Source organism: Nyctereutes procyonoides, unplaced genomic scaffold, assembly GCF_905146905.1.
Source record: "Nyctereutes procyonoides isolate TBG_1078 unplaced genomic scaffold, NYPRO_anot_genome, whole genome shotgun sequence".
NCBI classification, from domain to species: domain Eukaryota; kingdom Metazoa; phylum Chordata; class Mammalia; order Carnivora; family Canidae; genus Nyctereutes; species Nyctereutes procyonoides.
Genome location: NW_026575134.1, coordinates 16,251,353 through 16,275,476, shown reverse-complemented (window position 1 = coordinate 16,275,476; position 24,124 = coordinate 16,251,353). Strand labels below are relative to the sequence as shown.

The window sequence follows — 24,124 nt, the reverse complement described above, 5'->3', positions numbered from 1 at the left end:
ATGAGCTGAGTTGAAATCAAGCATTGGACACTTAACCAACTGAGCCACACAGGTGCCCCGAGACTGACACTCTTACAGGAAGAGCCTGAAAGGCAGCTCATTTGATCTCTCATGCTGAGTTTTGTTTGGGTGACATTACATAGTTCACTTGATGTCCCTCTATTTAATATCTTTTCCCGTGACAGAACAAACTACAAGTTTAAGTTAACCACAATTGGTTGGATAAAGATACGGTAAATTGATATTTCTTTGGGGGCTGCCTTAACTAAGACATCATAACCATATGTTCAGACAAAATGTATTCCTAGTTAACTCATAGTCTGTTTGGTTACCTAGTCCTAGGATTTAGGACCACTGTGGGAAGGTACTCAGAGTCATGAAGATAAACCACTCTCACTTTACAAACTAGTTGCCAGAAGCCCAGACAGCCTTCAGCGCTTGCCCAAGGTTATGTGGCAAGAAGGTTATATGATAAACTGGCAGAGAAGGACTGTATGGCCTGACTCCCAATCCAGTGCTCTTTTCCTTTCTCTGTTTATGCCAACAGCAAAAATCGTTTGTCAATAATGAGCCGTAAAGACATGGAAACATGCTGTACAGTATTATAAGGAATACAAGGGCTTAAAATATCTACATTATAAAATCCCTGAGATCTTACAGTTCATGCCTGAAAGAAATAAGATAAAGATTTTCAATTTGATAATGATCCTACACATTTAAGTGACATTAGCAATAAGGAGTTAGGAAGGTCAAATGTTAATAATCACCCAAAAAACCCCTCTGATCCAGAACCAGAATTCTCTATTTCCTCTATAGAAAATATTATAAAATTGTATTTGAAGAGAATATGCAGCCAAAAATTTCAGGGTAAAAAATATTACAGGGCATTTCAGTTAGTCAACAAAGATGCTCTATTTCTGGATTTGTGGTTTGGGGGTACTGTTGGCTTCTAAAAATTTGTAATTTGTTGTGACTCCTTTTCTCATTCTAAATAAATGCATTCGCACCTAATTTTGAATGTGTGATTTTGTATGTTTTTCCTTAAAGAGATCCTAGCCCTTACCCAAAATTATATAAGCTTCGGATGTGGACTCACAGAACCTGGACCCACCCTGTGCAAGAGCACATACTTCTTGTTCCTTTCTGCATTTCATCAGTGTCCTAAAGCACAGAAGTCTAGGTAACATAGTTCATTTCCCACTTTGCTTTGCATGGCACATTCAAGCATTAACTGTATTTTAATGTAGGACAACGTTTAAAAAGAGAATGAAAAGTTAAAATTTCTTCTCTTTCTACTTAAGGCAGATTTGGCTCAATTAAAACATTCTTAAAAGGAAATGATCACATTATAATGCATTAGGATTGATAAATGGACTTTTTTTATTTTTTAAAAGATTTTATTTATTTATTCCTGAGACACACACACACACACACAGAGAGAGAGAGAGAGAGAGAGAGAGTGGCAGAGCCACAGGCAGAAGGAGAAACAGGTTCCATGCAGGGAGTCTGATGTAGGACTCAAACCCTGGTCTCCAGGATCATGCCCTGGGCTAAAGGCAGTCTCTAAACTGCTGAGCCACCCAGGGATCATGATAAATGGACTTTTAAAGGATTGTTTTTTATGCTAGATGGAAGCTACTCACTTTCAGCCTGTGTTGAAGATGAACCTGAATGAAGCCTACATTGATCTTCATGAACCTCAGAGGCTCAACAAACGTCCCAGAGAACCTGTAACTTCTGGGCCCTGCTTAACTTGAGTGCTTCTGTGCAATGCTGGCTGAGAAAATCTTCAAGTGCTGTTAGAGTTTATAATGCCAAGAATACAGGAGCACACAAGCAGGTAGCTATTGTATGCTACTGCATGAAGCCCCTAGGAAGCACATAGAAAACCCATTCATTGTGCAAGAGCCCAGTCAGCATAGCATACGTGTATGGAGGTCACAAATACCTCCTAGAGGCAGGAAGTCTCCCCAATTCACAAATGAACTTTCCCCCTTTCTTCCCATCTCTCTTGGGTGGTGCTATAAAAACAAAGAACTTTAAAAATAGGTTAATTTGGTATAAAATCAAGGCCAACGAAAACAAAAATATTAGTAATTTCTTCTATTAGGAATTGAAGATTTATTTCCTTTCTCAGAATAATACCCACACAGGTCCATAATCCCTTGAGGTAAGACAAATTTCATGATCTAAATTATTTACTTACATAATTAACATATGGATTTCACAAAGGTGATGTGGTTCATATACCACATATTATACAACATCCCCACCAAGGTCTGGGGCAACACTCTGCCATCAAACACATTAGTATTTCTGTAGTGAAATGCACGAAGATCCCATAAATAGTATAAATAAAGATTATAAATAGCTTTAAATTATTTCAAGTCAGGATTTGCTGACAGATGAATCCAGGTCATGTTAGGCTTTGCCATCAAGTAAATTTTTTTTAATAGGCTTGTGGTTTTTCTGAGTTTTTTGTAATATGGAATTACAGATTAGAGATTGTGAGCCTATATTTCCAGTAACTCTATTTCCTTTTATTCTTATGGTGGAAGGATAAATCATACGGTTTTAGGCTCCCAACGTCTGGGTCATTTTATTTTTATTTGGTTATGCCCTTCTCCACAAAAGCCCAGGACTTTTCAAAGTAAATCAGAGCAGAAACAATAGAAAGAGCTACTGTCCTCTCGGGAGGCTGCCTCTTTCCTCAAAGCCTCTGCCTGCAAAACAAGCTGCCTTTTAAAATGTCGCACAGAGCCAGGAAGGAGGAGAGAAAGCGATCTCAAAGAATTTATGGATGGGGACAAGCACTGCCAGAAATCATGCCTCCAGAGAGCAGAGTGAGAGCCCATAAATACTGAGCGCTTGAGGACTGCTTGGACGGGGCTCTGCTGAGGATCCCTGCCACTGCCATTACTCACCACTCAGACCTCAGAGAGGAGCAGGGCTCTGGGAGCTACATGTAAACCACAGCATTTGATAGAGAAAGATCATAAAGTCAGGAAATGGATGCAATCTGGCTACTTAGAACTCCCTGCTATGGCTGGTACAAATCAGGATCAACACACCTTTTCATCTTTTCAGGGTAGACAAATGGAAGACAGGACCATTAACTCCAGGTTGTGGTGATGGAGAGAGAGAAGAGATGAATGGGGGAACTTTTAGAGAAGGCTTTAAAAAGCCAGACGCTGTCACTCCCAGGGGATGTTACATGTTACTATGGGTGAGGGCATTCAAAAAAGGGCCTTGCCCGCCTCATTCTATAATGGAAAATGTGATGGAATACATGAAAATATTGGTAAAATAAGCAGTTCTGGAAGTTACCTACCCCTTTCTTGCTAAGAGTGATTTTTGAGGACAGGACTATTCACTGAAGAGAAAATAATCCCCCTATATCCAAAAGCATCAAGAAACACAGTAAAGGCTTATTTGCTCCTTTGCAATCTTCTCCAAAATAATTCAGCCCTAAGCAGAATCATAGATCGTTATTATGCAGGTGATCAATATTTTCTATGGTTCTACAAACTTTTTTTCAAATATTTTACTGGGGGCAGTTGTGCATGTTAATTTCTAGTAACAACAATATTGTAGAACAATCATTACATTACACTGAGATCTTTATTTCCTTTGTTACTGAGCCTGCCAGAAAAATCCTAAGGGTACTAGCCCTGGCATCAAAATAATCTACTATAAATAGAGCAACATTGTGATAATAAGTATAAAAGTACTACCTGATGAACAGTATTTAAATGAAGACTCCCAATTTTAAGCATAAAATCCTACCATTTCCAGGATAACTGGTTTAATGTTTCTCAGTGTTCGTGCTTGTTTTATTCGTCTCCTACTGCAAAAACCTCAGCTTTATTAGCATTTATGTATTATGCATAATGTTTTGTTCTGTGGCATATCTATGTACATTTGTTCCATCCGTTTGTAAATTTCGTAAAAAATGTAATCATGTTTATACTCTAGTGGTGAGCCAGCTTCTTGCCTTACACTCTTTATTGTTTTTGCTACTTATTAGCTTCCTGTACATCACTTATCCACGTTGGAATATAGAAGTCAAAGAAAAGGGAAAAAAATCTACCTGTGAAGGCAAAAATTTGGCCCCACGTGGACTATTTCACGAATTCTCAGACCATGGGTAGAACAAATGCAGGCAGAATGGCTCACAGAGAGTGCTGCTTTTGGCCAAGCCAATGGTCTCTGCCACTTCTCAGAGGCATCCTGTTAGCCGCTGTCTCAGGTCTCACTGTGCCTACAGATCCTGCCATGCAGGGTTGCTTCAACCTCACTACCATATAGGCTTGATGTGCCTGGCCTGGGTCTGTAGAGACAGCAGCTCATGTCTTGCTGGGGTTCGGGGGCTGTGGCCAAAGGGGCAGCAGTCTGATTTCTGGGTAAGAGGCAGGGAAGGAAAAAAAAAATGGTTACTGTATCGGATAATGCTTTGTGGCAGCGCTGGGAAGCATCCTGGGGCTTCTCAGTCCCAACTGACAGGGATTGGAATTGTGACTGAAAGGAAGGGGCCCACAGATATGACTTTAATTAAGAACAGGTCCATTCCACACGAGAGGAAATCCTCAAATAACTCTTGGATCTGTCAAGAGCAAATGAATTCAATTTTGGTAAAATATGATGACCGGAGTTGAGACAAATCATTATTTTATTAGTGAAAATTGTCAGCTTAGAGAAATCAACATGTCCAAAATCTTTGATTGTCTCAAAAGGTCAAATAATCAATTTCAAATAAGTCTGGAGTTTATGTCTATACCTCTGTTTTGCCCACAAAAAATGCCCTTGGGGGGTATGTAGCATATTTTTAACTGAAGAAGCATTTTTCAAGGACAGTACTGAGAGATGGACCACTATATGGAAGTGACATTTCCATTTAAAGGATTTACTAAAGACTGAAATTAAGGATTAAGAGAGGTAAAGTAGAATAGTAAAAATTCTCAAAACACTAAAATCCTCAAACACTGAAAACAGGGTTCCTTTAAACTTGAAAAACCTCTTTTATGATGTAGAAAAAGAGCTGGGTTTTCAAAGTGACTTGTCCTCACCTTCTGTTTTGTATTTATTTTTAGAATGAGGCAACTGGCAAGAAATTCTGTTTTGACGGACTTTATTAGTAAACAGGCTACTGGATCTACAAACCTTTCTTGCTGAATAAATGTGACAGTACGTGATTTATTGTACTTTATATTTTGCCCCTTAGTCACTTCTTTGGCTGAAATCCCCGAACCTCATTAGGTGACTTCTTTCAGTTGATGGCAGATGGACAATGACCACAGGATATAAAATGAACAGCTGTCCTCCTCCCCTTTTGTACCTTTCTCCCTTTCAGCCCTATCCCCATGCCCTCACTTCCAAAATATTTATTGTTTCCTCTTTACTGCCACTCCTATCATAAGGAAGAAAGGAAGCAACTCTCTCACAATTTAGGGAATACCATGCTATTTCCAGCTACTTCTGGATGTCTACCCCTTTTGCACATTTTCTCCCAAGCCCACAGCATAGAGCTTCCATCAGATCCTATGCTGGGAGAAATAGAAGGAAGAGAAATGCAAAATGTGCCAGGCTTTGCCAGGTTCCCTGCCAAGTAGCCCTTCTTTTCCTAGGGCCAAGGCCATACAACCTAGCCCTAGTGGTTGGGTCCGACTCATTTTCTGGGAGGACTGGTCCCCATCTTAGGCATCAGGTGTTAAGTACTGCCCCTCCCCACCCCCAGCAATCTGGAAACTCAGCATTACCATCCCTGCTGCAGTTCTGGTTTTGACCTTGATCTTCAGGTCATAGAACAGTCTCTGTCTTGTCCCCCTACAGGCTTCCATCTCCCTAAACTTCGCTGTGGCACTCTGCCTTGGGAGCAGTACTACACCTGCTCTTACCAGTCTCCCTCCCAAATGATAGAATCCTGCCTCTCGACCTCCCTGTGTCTGGATTTTCCAACAGGCTGTGCTCTCACTCTGCTCTGTAGTCTGCACCCTTTCCTTGGCTTCTTCTCACATGTGGACTCCCCTCCCAATCATCTCTTTGATAAATAAAATCCTTGCCAGTTGGGCAGTGTCTTGGGTTTGGCTTTCTCCACAGTGGATGCAGACATATCACATAAATATGGTTATACATCCTAAAGATCTCCCTGAAAGAATTCCTGATCAAGAGTCCTTGATTGATAAGAAGATGAAAATTGCTGGCTCAAGTTCTAATATTGCCCATGGATCTCATTCAGCTTGTTTCCTTGCCTCAGCAGTCAAGAGTGGGTATAGTACTGAGCACCGGTGTGGAGTATCACTGAGTCTCTTTCCAACCATGAATTTAATCCAATACAGTCCACAGTTATTTAGTTCTAGTTGTGAGCAAAATTCTGCCCTATAAACAAAGAGGGATACTTGTTCACTGCTTAGTCCTCAAGGGCTTTAAACAGTTAAGCTTTAAAGGGTGAAAGTGGATGTACAGAAATGACTGGTGTATAAATCAAAGCAGAGTGAAGTAGGCATGATAATATACAGAGGAAGTGGGGGTCAGAGATACCAGGCTAGGAGCATGAGCTGAGTTTTCATAGAAGAGACCAGTTAGTCTATACCAACAATCAATTTCCTCTTGTCTTATAGTTTACTGCTTCTACTCCTCCTACTAGAACAGCCTTCAATAAATTTTAGTAGAACATATTTATGAATGAATTGCTGATATTTATTTTTTAAGCCTCATCAAGCTGAGTGACAAAGAATTAAATATTTCAAAGGGAAAAGGGTATAGTGCCTTTCAGATTGTATTTTATTTCACATAATGATAATTATTTAGTTATCAATTGTAATTATTCAAGAACACATTTAATTCATCTCAATAATCTTTGCGAGAACCTTATGCTTAGTAGAATTTTACAATATTTGAGGCTATTGCTCTTTTATAACTTAAAAGAGGACTTCAGAATTTGGGGTGAGGTGGATTTGAGATATACATAAAGTTTATTTAAACTGGTCTTTTAAAATATACAGTCCCCAAAAAGGAAAAGAAACTCCATGATGAAGAAGCAAAATAATCTGAATTATAATCACTTCCAAATCTTTATTTATTGAATCTGGATAACACAGAGGTGTTCTATATATAAAGATTTTGGTTTTTGTGTTAATATAGATCTTTGAAGATCTAAAACTCAAGTCATAAACAAGTCTTATCTTAATATCTTTTATATCCAAGAATCTTACAATCAAATAAACATGTTATTTAACTTTAAATTCATATGTATTAAACTAATTTCACCATAAAATTCTTCTAGACTTCTGTACTTTATTAATATTTGTTTTGAGCTCAAGTCATCAGAGATTTTGTTTGTCTCATTCTTAGAGATTATGTTTTTAGAAGAGGTTTTCACTATTTCATAACAAATTCCCCAAGGTTTTACTCACTTACCAAGGAGAGTGACTCCTGAAAAAAATGAGAGTCTAATTTAGAAACATATCTCAGGAAGCTCACAGAGGAAATGAATAATTCCTACCAAGACATGGAGGGCTCAATTTTTCCTCCCTCTGAATTAGCTGTTCTGAGAGTAGAGAGAGACTTTCTCTATTGGATCAAGTTCTAAGTAATTAAGATGTTTATGAACTAGGCTTGAGGGAAAAGCTGCTTCCCTTATGATAAATGCAATATAATACCTCATACAAGTAGCATTTCATTCATTATATCTATTAAGAAAAAATAAAATGCAAGATCTCTTTTCTTTTACAAAGCAATATTCCAATTCACCAATAATAGTACCTCAAACTTCTCTTATTTTCTAGTATTTATTTTTCAAACTACACTCACACAAAGTGAGAAGTTCTCATTTATCTCAGAGACTCTGTAGCACACATAGTGCATAAGAGAACAAATCAGGCCTAAGGACACTGTCATATTTTAATCTGTAAATATAAAACATTTATGATTTAATGACTGCCTCCTGTCTTGAGATGGTTAAAAACAAATGAGAAAAAGACAGTAAAAAAAGTGCCCACAGAAAACCCTAAATCTCAGGATATTCATAAGTAAAGCCAAAGGAAAAAGGTACTAATTCTATAAATTATGAACAAGTAATAGATTCTAGCTGGTTCACTAATAACAAACTGATCAATACATGGATATATATTATTGTCCTCTGGCTTCACTAAAAGCATAACTTATTGGTGATTTTATGTTTCCTTCTGGGTCAACTTTTCCACTGACTGAGGTCCTCAGATCACCATGCCCAAATCCCCTCTTGACATGAAATGTCAGCATCTAACCAATTCAGCACTTGGTTATGTACTATTACAGATGTCTCTGTAATAGTTACTTGCCACTCAGGCAAGAAACATTTACAAGCATCTACTTAGTTTGAGTCCCTGGGCTACGGGCTGAGAATAACATGACGGACAAGACAGATTTACCTCCCAAGCCAAACTCTGTTCTTTATGGCATATGTTTTTAAATGCTTTACCTTTAATCCCCATTTGGCCTACAAATTCTATTAATCTGAAGAAAGAGCGAGGCTAAACTGCACAAGCACAGTACTTGGCAAGATCTTATTGAGTGAATCCATGCAGATTTATATCAAGGAAGAGACAAGTCTGATTCTTAACACAACTGTCCAAATGGTCTTTCTTAAGAATTAATTTCATTATATTTTTATTGCTCAAGAGAGAAAGAGGCCATTTCAGGCTTCTTCCTTTTTCTTTTCTTTCTTTCTTCTTTCTTTTTCTTTCTTTCTTTCTTTCTTTCTTTCTTTCTTTCTTTCTTTCTTTCTTTCTTTCTTTTTTAAAGATATTATTTATTTGAGAGAGACAGAAATGAATGGAAATGAGGAGAAGCAGACTCCCCACTGAGCAGGGAGCCTGATGCAGGACTCAATCCCAGGACCCTGGGATTATGACCTGAGCTGAACGCAGGTGCTTAACTGACTGAGCCACCCACATGCCCCCATTTATGACTTCTATTGACTTTTAAGTAAGTTTAAAATCCCCAGCCAATGAAGATTAATTCTTCAAATGGACCTGATTTTATCTGACATTGACCACAGCCACCCCTGGCCAGACCTTCTGCTCTGGGAAGGTGCTCATGTTCCCACCCTAGGTATTGCTTGAGTCAGTCTGGCTCCTCACCTAGAAAATCTTTGTCCTTCCAGTGACTCATGTCGTCGGCTTTCAGGGATTCTCCTCTTTAAGAAGCCTTCCTGACCTGCTCTGCTCTGAGGACCTGCCCCCATAGGACCTGTACACATGTCCATCTCTGTTTATAGCATTCCTGCAGCTCTCTAGAGGTTTCTTGCTCTGTGTGCATCCAGAGCCTTCTACCAAACTACTAAGCACCATAAAACCCTCTGATTTCTCTCTCTCTCTTGTCTTTCTACAGTTAGTTAATTCAGGAAAAGGCTGGGAACATAGCAAATACTCAGTGAAATCTAGTGAAGTGAACGAAGGATACAAAGCACTCAGTGCTTCCCTTGACCCCAGGATCCTGTCTGAGAAAGCGGAGTTGGGAGGCATCTGTAAGATAATGGTGTGCAAGGACATCATCTCAAATTTTTCTTCCCTATCCCAGAGGAAATCTAAAGGAAACGGGTAAATATCTCTAAGGCCAGAACCATAAATTCCACTAGGTGACTTGAATGAATCGAGTGAGGAGTGTAGCAGATCAATGCTTCAGCACAGACATGGATATGAGATCTTTCATTGGAATGGAAAAATGAAAAGTTCTTCTGTAAACATCTTAGGACACTTTTCAAGATGGTTTAGCTATTGATAACGTGATAAATTTCAGGTTGTGGAGCTGTGCTTTCAGGATGCTTTAACTTCAAAACTCATTGGTGAAGATAGCCTGTATACTTATGCATATATTTACACATGCGTGTGCGCACATGTCTGTATGTGTATATGTTTATGTACTTAGAAAGGGTCGGAGGGCACTGCTGTTACACTGTAGCATAGAAGAGTTTATTTGACATGTTTGGTAATTTAAGATATTTCAGAACACGTAGCTCTGAGGTACTTGGGACTCTGTTGGATAGCGCTTGTGATAGAATGAAAATGTTTACAAGAGCAGTATAAAAGTACCAAGGCAATAAACTTACTTAATTGCGGCTATATGCCCATAATCATGAATGCAATTCATCACTAAAGCCATAGATAATGACAGAGTTCACTAGAAAATTGACCATATTACATCCAAATCACCACCCTACAGAATGAACATTTAACATCCTTAAGGACTTCCAAGGAGCGACAGGAAATCTGATCATATTAACCATTAGTATAGATTTGGATAATTCTCTCAACACACAAAGAAATATAAATGTTGGGTTGTCTACTTACAGTGTTTTTTAAAATAACACGTGCAATATAATTTTTGAACTGAGTGTAAATGCAATGGCTGCTACTTGACCACATTTGCTACTTTGGTATTTGGTCATCTTGGGACTTGTAAAGCTCAGGATGTGTGCCCCTATCTAGCCCCACACCATCCATTAAAGAGAATAATGCGACCACCAAGCACTCATTATGATGTACAGGAAACCATTTCTGAAAAGTTGCGCCCACTCTACTGTACTGACCATTCACCAGCATATGCCATCCAGCTAACAGTGTGCCACTACGCTGTTTCTCAGCCATCCTATCCTTCTTACTTCCCAAGATTTGTATTCTCAAAATGCAGTAAGCAAATGCCCCAGGGAAGTCCTAAGCAATCAGTTATAATTTTTCACAAATATTTTGTTTCATTCCCAACCAATGTGTTAAAAATTTTACTTTTGATTCTAAAACTGCCACTCAAAAAAGGTTTCTAAGTATACTTTTTGGTTATAAACGTGAGATATTTTTAATCTGCCTGTCATCTCTCCATCTATTTATCTCTTCTAGCTTCCTGGTTCTGTTACTCTTCCAGTTTTCTAACGTAGGCTTCAAATCCATGCCTTACATAATACAAGCTGCTTTCTGGCCTGGTCAACTACAGTTCCTAGTTTGCAGTGAAGTCAAGGGCTCTTGCTAAGGCATGTGTCTGGTTCTAGTCCCAAGCCCTTGGTCACGGTGCTTGCTCTGGCTTTGGGATTTCAGGGACTGGACCCTGCACCCTCTGATTAGCTCCCCTTCCTAGCCCTGTGTCATCAGCTCTGTTGCTCACAGTAGGGTGATAGTAATAGAAGAGGGAATTAATCTCCGCCAGCTCCATGTATACTCTTTACAATTTATAAAAATAGAATTTTTTGTCCCCCTTTAAGGCAGGATAATTTCATTGGAATTTCATAAAATTCCTACCTACCTTGAATAAAATTCAAATACTAGTAGAACTCTGAAGCATATAAAGAATATTCTCTTGTATTCTTTAATTGGTTGGAAATAATATCTGAATTTAATGTTCATTTCCCTAACAAAAAGTTTAGAATAAATACTTGGAATACAGTAAACAGGAAAACATTTTCAGCATATTTTTTATATTAATAGCATAATAAATTTAAACACATTGATTCTGGTTAAGAACCTCTAAGTCATTTGCATGTCATGCTAGAGTTTTTTTAGAAAGTTGTTTTTGTAGCACCACAACTTTCAAAAAAATGAACTTCATTTGTTTCTTATTATAAAAGTCTTACATGCTCGTCCCACAAAATTTAGGATACACTTGCTAATAGATCAAAGAAAACTCTCATAAAAAACATTATTTTGTTTTTGCTAATGCTTTCCTTATGACCACATACGAACTTCTGAACAGTCTGTAAATTGCTGTAGTCATGCTATTGACGTGAGAAGAAAACAACCCAAACTGTAATTTGGGTAGTTTCACATAATACCTACAGAAGCTTCAATGAGGCACGCAGATGAGACGGTGACAAGTGCAAGGCTTAAAGAAAACTGCTCTCAGGCACAATCACCCACAGTGAGCTCCTGGCTGTGAGAACTTTGAGATCAGGAGGAGAAGCTACTGAGGGAACAGTTCTTTTGCTAATGGTGGTTTTCCAAAGACAAGAGGGTGAAGACTGTGGGGTGAGGGGTGGGAGGAGGGATGGGACACAGCGAATGAAGGAAGCTATTCCCCCCCGCTGGGGGCGCAGCTGCCAGCATCTTCATGTCACAGGCAGAGGCCAGTGTTACAGGACCAAGATCAATAAAACTAGCCCCCTTCTAGAAGGCAGTATCTTTCTTTACCTAGAACATTCCTATTGGAAACTTGTCTGTGTTATTAATTAATCTATGCCTTTAGAGATTAGAATGGAAGATAATATAGACAGCAAAGCTGAACACACTTGATTGGGAGGTTCTTTATTTTGGGGTAGCAATTTTTAGCTCTAATATAAAAGCACTTAAAGAAATATTGCCAGATACAGTCATTTAAAAATTATCCATGTCTGAATTAAACAGACTATTTATGTCAGACACAAAGCCCTAATTGGTTTCTCTCAGGCAACAATAATGATCTCTTTCACTACCAGTCAATAAAATTGCAGGAAATTTAACATATTTCAATCCTAATCTGAGCAAAACACAACCAGTAAGGTAATTCTGCCCTAAGAGTCTCATCCCAAGCATTCAAAATCCATACATAAGTCACTTTAAAACATTTTGGATTATCTATATCATTCTTAAATACCGCTCCCTGCTGGAAAGAAGTGAGAACAGAATGCAGCATTTACAATTTTTAATTTCATTGAAAAAATGTTTTACATGTTATTTACAGCAACACTAAGACAGACTCTACTCCAAATCTAAAAGCATTTGGCACTAGAATCTGGATGGGACACTATGATTAAACAAACAGTTCCAAGCTAAATTGCTATAATTGCTAAAAATACTTACCAATGGAAAATTGGAGGACAGAGGCAGTTGTTGTATTAAGGCCTGTGGTAATCTAGAAAAAGGAATATACCAAAATAAGACAAGACAGAAAGACAGGAGGAGGAAGGAAAGAAAGGAGCCATAAAGAGAGGTTGTATTTATCTGGTGGTTAGCTTATTTTCATCAGTATGTCTGAACCTAGATGCATTTCATGGTGCCTGCGGGAAATAAGGCTGAAAGATCCTGATGTAGGCACTCCAAGGCACATGTCTCAGGGTCCTGTCGAAAACCATTTTTAGTGTGATCTGCCCGGTAGTCTTGTGAGGGCACTTAACACAGGCCCCTCCACTTCCCTTCAACCTCCCCTCCATCCTACACCAACGGGTCTAGAGCCCAAAGCGAACACCATCAAAAGGCTCCCAAACAAAAACTGGGAGGTAAATTAAAAGCAAATGATGAGAACAAGATTATCCTGAAAACTAAACAGAAATAAACAGCTAAAGGGTATAGCACTTTGATAGGGGACAATGAGATGTTCTAAACTTGACTGTGGTAAATGAGTGCCCCATTCTGTGAATAAACTCAAAGCCTTGAATTCTATATTTTACATTAATGAATTGTGGAATATGTGGATTATTTCTCAATAAAACTGTTACTTCTCCAAAAGAAGTAATCATGATTAAGGGTCTAGAAATATCCTTCCAACACATTTCTACCACTTTCCTTTAAATCTCATGAAGAAGCACCCTTCAACAATTTTCCCCCTTCTGAAAGAGGAATGGTAACTTATTTAATTTGAAAAAAATTTAACTTTAATAAAGTATTTCTTTATTTTGTGGAGCAGTGACTTTGACCTATGCCTGCTCAAATGGGATGAGAATTAGGGTTCTCATTTTCAATGACTCTCTTGTTGGGTTCCTGGCCCTGTAAGCTAATGTATGGGATGCCTCCCATGCAGTGTCTGTAAATTATAAAGGGTAAAACTGGGTTTTTACCATGGCAAAACCAGTAGGCAGTCTTACTTCTGCTTCTTATATGTCATAATATTATCCTTAGATTTATCCCTGCAAGTTATTGGCTCCCATGTGCTGGAGTCCACAACTGTGGAAGGGTCAGGAAATAGCCAGTTGATGAACTGCTGTGGAAACTACTGGGAAAACGAGTGAGCAAGCATCTTGTTTTGCCAGAATTCAGCCGAGCTGTGAGTATCCAAAGATCAGAGGTATGCTTCCCATTTCTACAATGCAATTTGGAAAGATGACTGAATGTATGCTTTAAAAATGTGACTTTAAAATTCATGAGGAAGCAGGTAAAAGAGAGGAGGTCAAGAGAAATAGTTTACAAATTGTTAAATACCAGCTCCTAATTGATTTTAAATATAGCAAAAATCACTGATGTCAGGGTGTCAGAGGAAATTCTGTTTAATTTCAATCCCTCATTATCACAGATTATCTGCTAAAAGAAAACTGGCCCACCATGCCCAAAGCCCTGTTTCCTGCTCTCTTCCCCTCAACCAGAGTCATTAGAGAAAAATGCACTGAGATAATTTTCTTTAAATAACTAGGATACTAGCTCCTTTTCAAGATTCTTTTAAAAGGCATCTGGGTTTTTTTTCCCATAATTTTTACAGTAACTTCAATTATTTATCCTCATGAATTTTCCACTTGGATAAGTTGATCTTACAGTCCAAAGAGGTACATGAAAATTTCTAAAGTTTTCACATAAATTGAATGAATGTTCTTTCCACCTCTGATTTTATATAATTGAGTAGATTCCCAGGTGAATCATGAAACTCTCCTGAATATAAGTTCTTTGAAACAATGGTTTCCTATAAACTAAAAGCAGCATGCTTATGGCTAAGGTAGTGCATGAAACAGACTAGAGAGTCTGAGATACTTATCCTGCTGGTGGAATAAATGATGCTATGTCACCTGCATGATGAAATTCCACAGACATGACCACCACTAGCAAACAGTAAGTTGTTTGGAATTTGGTCAAATTTCAAATTACATCTGCTTACTGAGAGTGAGTGACCCTGGACCTAGATTAGTCATTGATTCTACAATTTTTTTTTTCTCCACCAGGGACGCTAAGGACTGATAGAATGGTTAACTGTCATTTCTTTGCCTTTACTCATGTAGCTCATTAGTAAAAGTGTTGGCTACAAGAAGGAATAGGAAAGACGAAGAGAAAAAAGTAATAGGAAGCATTGCCTATAAAGTCTGTTGACCTATGTTTACATTTGGGTCCTATAAATTAGTTGTTAGCCTTGAGTTCACATATGTAATTTTAGTTTGCAAAGTTATTAAGTCTTTACATCTAACATTCTGAAAACGAAAGACCTCTTACATGGCTTTTGATAAATAATACAGCGATTATGAATGTCTGACAGAACTTTTCTCCTATCAAATTTCAGTGGTCTTAAATTATCAAATAGACTCCAAATCATAGAAAATTAGTACAATCACAAAATGAATATGAACTCACCATAGGTGAGGCTATTGATTCTGCACGTTTTCCCTGCAAATTTTTTGGGGACTTGATCCTGTTTTAGCCCAAACTTTTCCTTGCAACTAAAATACATTTCCAAATATATGAGAATAACTCAACAAGTAATTTCTTAAAAACAACAACAACAACAGGGGGTCATATAACCAACTTGTTTCATGCTCTGAGGGAGCACATTTTCTCTTAAAGGAGTAGATAAATGGATTCCTCATCACCTTCACTTTAGATCAGCAAAATGAATAAAGTTAGGGTATCATCCCTCAAAATATGGAGATCTTACTGAGTTAAATAAAACGTGTGAGGGCTGCAGCACAGCAGCAGCTGAAACATAAATGCATGGTATGCCCAAGTGACAGCAGATGCTGCCTCTCACGGACTCTGGCTTTTATTGAAATAAAATGCCATGTGATTGAATTCACAAAATGGAAATGCTCTTGCTGGCATTATGGAAGATATTGCATTAGGTTTATGGAAATTCTTTGCCTGTGATCCTCTGTTTCACAACTTCAGCAAATATTGAATTTATGAAATATAAGAAGGCAGATTTGTTAAAAAGTGATGTTTGGGGGGCTGCTACTTTTCATCAGTCTCAGGCACAACAGTTTTGACTGTATCCAGTCTTGAGCGCCAAGCAAATATTTGAATTTTTGTAAGAATTGTGAACTGACAACTAAATACCTTCCTTTTCATTTAGTTGATCTGTCTTCTGTAAACACAACTTGGGTACAATATATATTTTTGCTCCTGAAACACCAACGCAGCATAAAAATGATTGAAAATTAGAAGTTGGTAGTGTGCAAAATGTGGATGTTATTCCTATATCTTCATTTTATTTCCTTGGAGTCCACAACACAATCCTTCATACTTATGATGGGAATGGAAATCTACATATGTCTTTTTTTTTCTTTCTTGGATGAAGAAAATTACTTTGAGTATTTTGGTTTTAGTTGAAAGGCTAATTTCACATTAATTATAGAAAAAAATCAAAACTAGTCCATTTGGGTACAAAAACTCTAATGCTAAATAAACCGAGGAACAATGAAAATAGGATTAAAATATACATGGGTCCAATAAACTAGATACTTAAGTTTTTATGCTACAGAAATATGAACTTTGGCATTATATTTTTAGATATGTTTATTTCTTATTTACCATTATAAACAAAAAAAAAACTTGCCAAGCATTTCCAGAAATATTACTGAATGGGAGAACATTCTAAAAAAGGCATTTATTCTAAGCTTAATTAACTAAAGTTTTATTTTAAGGTTTATAGATCATTAATTCGCTCATGGTACATTATGTAAAATGCACTAGCAAATTTATTTTTTCAAGAAGAACTTCACTACCAGAGCCACATTTGTCTGCAGGAATATTATAACACCTTGTGAGACTTGAATTATGAGCACCTATTATTTTAATTTGCATCCAATTAATTCTGTTTGTGTTCTAATTTCAGCTAAAAACTCTTCAATTTATCAATGTTCTGCAGCTCGTATCTTTAATAAATTAAATGTATCCATTGCCATGAAAGGGGTATTCAAGCAGCATAAAATAAGAACCATGTTATAAAAATTAATTGACTTTCACTTTGATAACTAAATCTTCTTTTAATTGCCTAGCTAGTCTTTCTCCCTTTTGTAATGTGGAAGCCAGTCTTTTGGCCACTTTTAAAGTTAATGAATTTGAAACACAATGTGTGATATAGGGCTGAAAAATACAACCTGTTACCTAAAAGCCCCATGATAAGGAAGATGTGGGAGAAAAAAAGCAGCACTGAAGCTCAAACTGAAAATCAGAAAAGCAGAGCATAAAAGATGCTGTGATGCTGTAAGTAGAACATCTCTCACAAAGAAATTGAGCCAAGAGTAGAACAATTGCTTTTATATCCTTTTTCAAGAATGTGAAATGTAGTGTTTCTGCCAGAACCAAATAACAACAAAAGGCTCACTAGCTGCAATGCTGATGGCTGGTGGTTTCATCACTTTTAATTTAGAATGTTCATGTTTCATTTTCCGTGCAATCCAAGAACTTATCTTGGGAAGCAAAGTCTAATCAGTCTAAATTAAGGGAAAGTAACCTGCTCCTAAACAATTTGGCATAACCCAAAATTTGTTCAAAACTATTTTGTTCAGTGCACTTTAGCTTTTTTAAAAAAACTCAGTGAAGTTCCTTTGTGTTTAGAACACACAGTTTTGAAATAATGTGATAGAGTTACCCATCTAACATTTTTGGCTTGCAAAGAGAATACAAGATGGTTAAAAGTGGAGTTTTATACAAGAACTTATAAAGCCATAAATTATTTAAATATGATATATATATCTGTGTGTCATATATGTCACATGTATGTCATACCCTTATTTTTTAAAAGCCATCTGATCACAATGATGCACCATGTGTATCCATTGATGCTGCCCATTTTATTACTGAATTCTTTATTCTTCCATTTGAAAATAAAGTATAAAACCACTGCTCCCAATTTTGAGATACTTGTAATAGGATTCATAATAAAAATAATACTGAAAAATTCCATATGGCTTTTAAGAGCATAAAAGAACCTTTTGTTGGCAAAAAGCTCCATAAAGACAGTGTATTTGGAATAATGTACATAAATAGCATGTACTTACCAATTCTCTCGGACCATATGGCTCACAGAAGGTGACAGCATTGCCATGCATAATTGCACCACACTGTTCTCCGGTCTCACAGTTCTTACATTCAACCCTGTGGGAACAGAGAACACACCCCCAGTCTGAAAATTATGTAGCACAAAGTGGTCTATTGCTCAGGTAAGGAAAGATGTAAATCACTGTTTTTCGGTTTAAATCAACATTTTTAGGAAGGTTATGGTTTTTTGTATTGTGACATGTTTATGAAACACGAAACCAGAAAGACTTGAACTTCAATCCCAATTCTTTCAGTCACTCGCCATGGTGGGTAAGTTATTTAATCGCTCAAAGTTTTGGTTTTCTCCCCTGTAAATTGAGGGTAATAATATTGACCTAAATCTCTCATAGTTGTCATGAAGATTAAATGAGAGAGTGCATGAAACACAATAGTACATAACCAATCTCCTAGTAGGCACTTAATGGCAGATGGTATTATTACTAGTAATTACATATAATACATACATACCATATCCAATATAAGGATGTTTGCAAATATTAATGATAAGCAAAGTAATATACACTTAATTAACACTTGTACCTCTGAAAACAAAAGATGCTTTACAAATTTTAATTTTCTCTTGAGTTGTTTAAGTATAAATGTTTAAAATTACTGTCCTCAAATAAATCTGAATGTCTATAAAATATACCATGCTAAAAATAATGGAATCAGCTTATATTTAGTATAAATATTAATATGAAATATATACAAATTCTAAATCAAGCAAATTTTGGATATTGAATTGATACATTAACCTTGAAAATAATTTAATTAGCTGCTTTTTTTATTACTGCAAAATGAAGTGGTCAATACAATCTTAGGACAGAATGTCAAAAATAAATTTATTCATGCTCTTAGTAGAAACAGAAGGTATAGAAATTCTGGATTTGACTCTGCATATTTACAGCAACACAATGCTCTGCATCATGACATCTCAACCTACAATCGTTACATACCTAACACGTAGAAAGGATAATCTATGTTTCCTCTATCTGAACCGCAAACCACTTGAGAGCTATACTTCATGCAGAAAGGACATTTTCAGACTTTCACATTCTAGGTGCCAAACATTGAGGAAAGGGCAGTATGCCCTTTGTTTTTGTGATCACTGTATTTCACCCTTTCAGCTGTTTGCTAATTTCAGAGAAAGAGGGAGTCAGAATTCTCATTCAGGGAGGAAGAAGACGAAAGTGGGAAAAGATAACAGATATCAAAACAAAGCCAAGAAGCAGAAGCACAGTAAATAAGTAAAAACTTGGCAAATAAAGATTAAGTATTTCCTACATGCATGGATTAAGTGATTGGTATTATTATTTTGAGCTGTGTTCCCATATAAGCCAATCAATAATGTCAAGATAAAGATAAATATACCACTATGTTTATTGCAGCATTGTTTATGATAGCAAAGATGAGGAGGCAACCTAAATGTTCATCAATAAATAAATGGATAAGGAGGATGTGATACACACACACACACACACACACACACACACACACACATAGACAGACAGGAATATTATGGAGCCATAAAAAAGAATGCAAGCTCACCATTTGTGACTACACAGATGGACCATAGGGTATTATGGTAAGGGAAATAAGTCAGACAGAAAATGATAAATACCATATAATTTCACTTACATGTGGATTCTTAAAAAAATAGAAACAAACATCTGAGATTAATAAAGAGAGAACTGGCAGCTGCCATGGGGTGGGGGAGGAATGATATAAGCAAAGGGAATTGAAAGGTACAAACCCCTAGTTTATAAAATAAATAAGTCACAGGGATATAAGATACAGCATAGGAAATACAGTCGATACTACTGCAATAACTTTGTGTGATGACAGATAGTAACTATACTTATCATAGTGATACATTTTGTAATGTCTATAAATGTCGAGTAACTATGTTGTATACCTGAAACTAATATAATATTATATGTCAACTCTACTTCAATTTTAAAAATACAAGGCAAACAACCAGATTAAATAATTAATAATAAATGCATCATTGTTGATATGAAGTCTGAGGCTTGATGTTGGATTCCCATAGCAATCATTCTATCTATAAATTCTATCTATAAATATTGATCAGCAATTTCCAAATCAACTGTGTATCAGAAAAACAATACATTCTCTTCCCCACAGCTTTTATTTTAAAATTTATTTTATTTTTAAAAAGATTTTATTTATTTGACAGAAAGAGAGAGAACACAAATAGGCAGAGTGACAGGCAGAGGGAGAGGAAGAGGGATAAACAGGCTCAATGTGAGGGTCAATCCCAGGACCCTAGGATCATGACCTGGTAAAAGGAGTTAAAAAGCCAGTAAGTTCAAAAAAAAAAAAAAAAAAAAAAAAAGCAAATAGGTAAGAGCCCTTCTCCCCATTTGGCTCAACAACCCTTTCAGACCTTGTTTTTCTTCGTTGTGCTATAGATCCAGAAACAAAATAAAATTCATAAAAGCATTTGTATCCTGTTGAATGTAAAGATGTAGAATGACCATGTATTTAGAATTACTCACTGGGTTGCTGCTATTTGGAAGAACAATGGCTTCAACAACGATTGATGGAGCAAATCCATCAACTTTCAGCCAATGTCTTTTAAATGTCCTTTGCTTGAATGTCTCACAGTCTGAGAAATTATTAGAATTTATCCTGAATGCCCATCGCTCTGGGTGGTAGAATGCAACATACATGTAGCTGCCGATGTGTTATTTATTCATTCATCATTCGTTAATTCATTCATGTAAATAACAAACTTGTGTTAAGGACCTACAGGCACTGAGGTCAAAGACCAATAAAACAGTGACATTTTCTTCAGGAGTGTACGCTACAGAAGAAGCAGCAGAGAAATAAGTACACAATTGCAACATAGGGTGCCAATGCCATGAGAGCTATTCACTGCCTTCTTTTATGAGTCAGATATTCTAAAGCCCATTTAAATCTCTCAGACTTCTCTATAAGATAGTTGTCAGCATCCTCATTTTACTAACCAGAACACTGAACTTCAGAGAAGTTTAACATTTATTTGCTCAAGCCACATAGTTGTGAGGGTGACAGGGCTGCAGTCTGGCCCTGGGCTTGCTAATTCCAAAACCCATCACATTTTCCATAGCTGCTCACTCTTTATAACAGGAGTCTGCACTGGTTATTATGGTACCTAATTCAGACTGAGGATGAAGGTAAAGTTCCCAAAGGAGGTGGTCCTAGAACTGGTCCTGAAGGAGGACTGGGAGTTATTCAAGCAAGGAAGAAAAGTAAGGGTGTAATAGGGCACAAAAGACACAGATTATGACACATGAGAAGAGCTGCCATTTCAGTGAGTTAGTGTGACTAGAACCATACTGGTACCTAGAGAAGGATGGTGTAGGATGGGCTCAAAAGTGGGAACCAGTTCATGGAAGGCCTCATGCACCATTTACAAAGTGATAGGTGCTATGCTACTAGCTCTACAAACAATGCCTCAATAAATTCATGTAAACCTTCCTCCCTCCATTTTTAATCCCCATTTAGAGGATGTTTAAACTGAGATTTAGAAATATTAAGTAACTGTCCAAGGTTATACACTTTAGAAATGATAGAACTGGGATTCAAACTCTCATTATTCTATTTCCAAAGTCATGATACAAATCCAACTCTTAGTAAAATTACTCTAGCAAATGATGGACTGGAGGTAGAAAAATCAGGACTACTGATGTAACACAAGTAAGACATGATAGTGCCCCCAAATAGGGTAGAGATGGAGAAGAGTGGGCATATTCTAGAATATTCCTATTCTATAGAAATGTAATGTAAGCCATATGTGTAATTTTCAACTTTCTAACGGCAACATTTAAAAGTAAAAAGGGAGGTACCTGGGTGGCACACTTGGTTAAGCATCTGACTCTTGATTTCAACTCAGGTCATGATCTCAGGATTGTGAGATCAAGCCCTGCACCTAGCCCCCTGCTCAGCTTTCCCTTTCCCTTTGCCCCTTCTCCCTGCTCACACAAGTGTGCTCTTTCTCTCTCAAATAAATAAAATCTTTAAACAAATAAAAGTTAAAAAAAACCAAGTAAGTTAGTTTTAATTATGTTTTATATAATCCATTAGATGCATTATATTTTAACATATAATTAATTAATGGAAAATTATTAGTCACATAGCTTACATTCTTTTTTCATACTAAGTCTTCAAATTGTAGGGTGTAGTTTATACTTACAGCACATCATCTCAATTCAGTCTAGTCACATTTTAAGTGCTCAACAGCTGTATGTGACTAGTGGCTGCCATATTAGACAGCATATCCCCAGAGAATTACAGACTGCTCTCTGGTTCTGCCCATAACTGGAGGTGACCAGCTGACAATGCTTATATGTACCTGAACGTCAGAGAAAGAAGATCATCACTGACAGGATAGTTTAAGATATGGTTGAAATCATAGGAGTGCATGGGAATCAGGAGAGAGAGAAGTGAGAAGTGAGAAGAGGTCCAAGAATGGATCCTGAGGGAGCAATCTATCATATTGCCTTTAGTCTGGTTTCTGGAGAGCTCTAACCATCATCATGACCTTTCAATGTGCAGCAATCTGGAGGTAGAAAAATCTCTCTCCTATCTCCTTTTCTCCATGATGATAGGCAGTGGGTTCACTTCTGTTCCTAAAAATCTGTGTTGCTCATTAAGGTGACTCTCCTAATAGTGACTCTATAATATGACCTTCCTTGCAATTTTTTCTATAAAGTTGAGCTTTGTAACACTGTGCACATAAAAAAAGAAAGGGAAAGACAAATTATAATTTCATCACGAAACAATTATCAGAAAGGAAAAGCAAATCATAATTTCATCATGAAACAATGATCCTGATGGAGACGAGACAGTACAAAGGCAACCAGTGCTCATGGCTTCCCAGAAGAAAAAATGATCTACGTCAGATTCTGAGAAGGTGAGTTTGGAAAATCTACAGATGTAAACAAATATCCAAATGCCAAGAAAAGTAATTGCTCGATCACCGCAGGATATAAAACAATACCTAATTGCTCTTAAAGTCCTATCTTCCTCTCTTCCTCAGAATGCCTCTGCATCTAACAACTTGATTTGGTTGAGTAGAACTAGGTGCTTAACCCCAATGGATGCACTCTCTGAAGAATATTAATTGTCTACAATCTTATTCTTCCCTTGTGGAAAAGTTCTACAAGTTCTTAATAACTCAGTAAGGTTTCAATTTGCAGGATGATAAGCAGTGCAATTTTTTTAAGGCTTTCAGAGGAAAAAAAGGCAGTTATAAAATAGGTCATGGGATGAAAAGTAAGCATAGGAAAAATAGTCAATATTATTGTTATAATGTTGTATGGTGACAGGTGGTAACAACACTTATCGCAGTGAACCTCAGTAATATATAGAATTGTCGAGTCCCTGTGTTGTACACATGAAACTAATATAATATTGTATGTCAATTATACTTCAATAAATTTTTTAAAAAGGTGCTGTTTGTTCCTAACATTTAAACTGTGGCCTAACGATTGAATTTTCTCAGGAAAATGATGGGCTTTGTCAAGTTAGGTAGCATATTCTCCAGAGACTGGTTGGAAGAAGAAAGTTTTAACTAATCCAGTTAAACAGATTTTTGTTTTTCAATTCAAAAAGGAATGTTACCTTCCAGGCTAAGGATTAGAAATGAATTACTTCTCTGCCTAATAGTTAAAGTAATACTGAAGATTTCTCTAATCTAAGAAAACTTCCTCCTTCTTTTCCTTTTTTTCTTTTTAAAGATGTATTTATTTATGATAGAGATAGAGATAGAGATGAGAGAGAGAGAGAGAGAGAGAGAGAGAGAGAGAGAGAGAGAGGCAGAGACACAGGAGGAGGGAGAAGCAAGCTACATGCCGGGAGCCCGACGCGGGACTCGATCCCGGGACCCCAAGATCACGCCCTGGGCCAAAGGCAGGCACTAAACCACTGAGCCACCCAGGGATCCCCCTCTTCTTTTCCTTTTCCCCCCACTATGAAAAACAACATAAGAATCTGACAAATACCATGGCATATCATATGAACTGCATATCTCTAAATATATTCCATTATGAACAGTATGATTAAAAGACATTTTAAGGAAAAGGCTTGCTATCCCCAAAGATCATGCAAAGCCTGAATCTATTAAGCCCTCTCTGAACCCATTTATCACATGCTTAGGTTCCACATGA

General features: G+C 37.1%; 1 protein-coding gene across 1 annotated transcript in view; it reads right to left on the bottom strand.

Moving 5' to 3' along the window:
- RELN (reelin) overlaps positions 1–24,124 on the bottom strand; it is a 479,257-nt gene that overhangs the window by 225,791 nt on the left and 229,342 nt on the right. Inside the window, exons 7-8 of the mRNA XM_055301120.1 lie at positions 17,912–18,008; positions 12,801–12,852 (exon numbers count right to left, since the gene is read on the bottom strand). Of these exons, the coding sequence (XP_055157095.1) occupies positions 12,801–12,852; positions 17,912–18,008 (149 nt within the window). The remainder of the gene's footprint in view (positions 1–12,800; positions 12,853–17,911; positions 18,009–24,124) is intronic.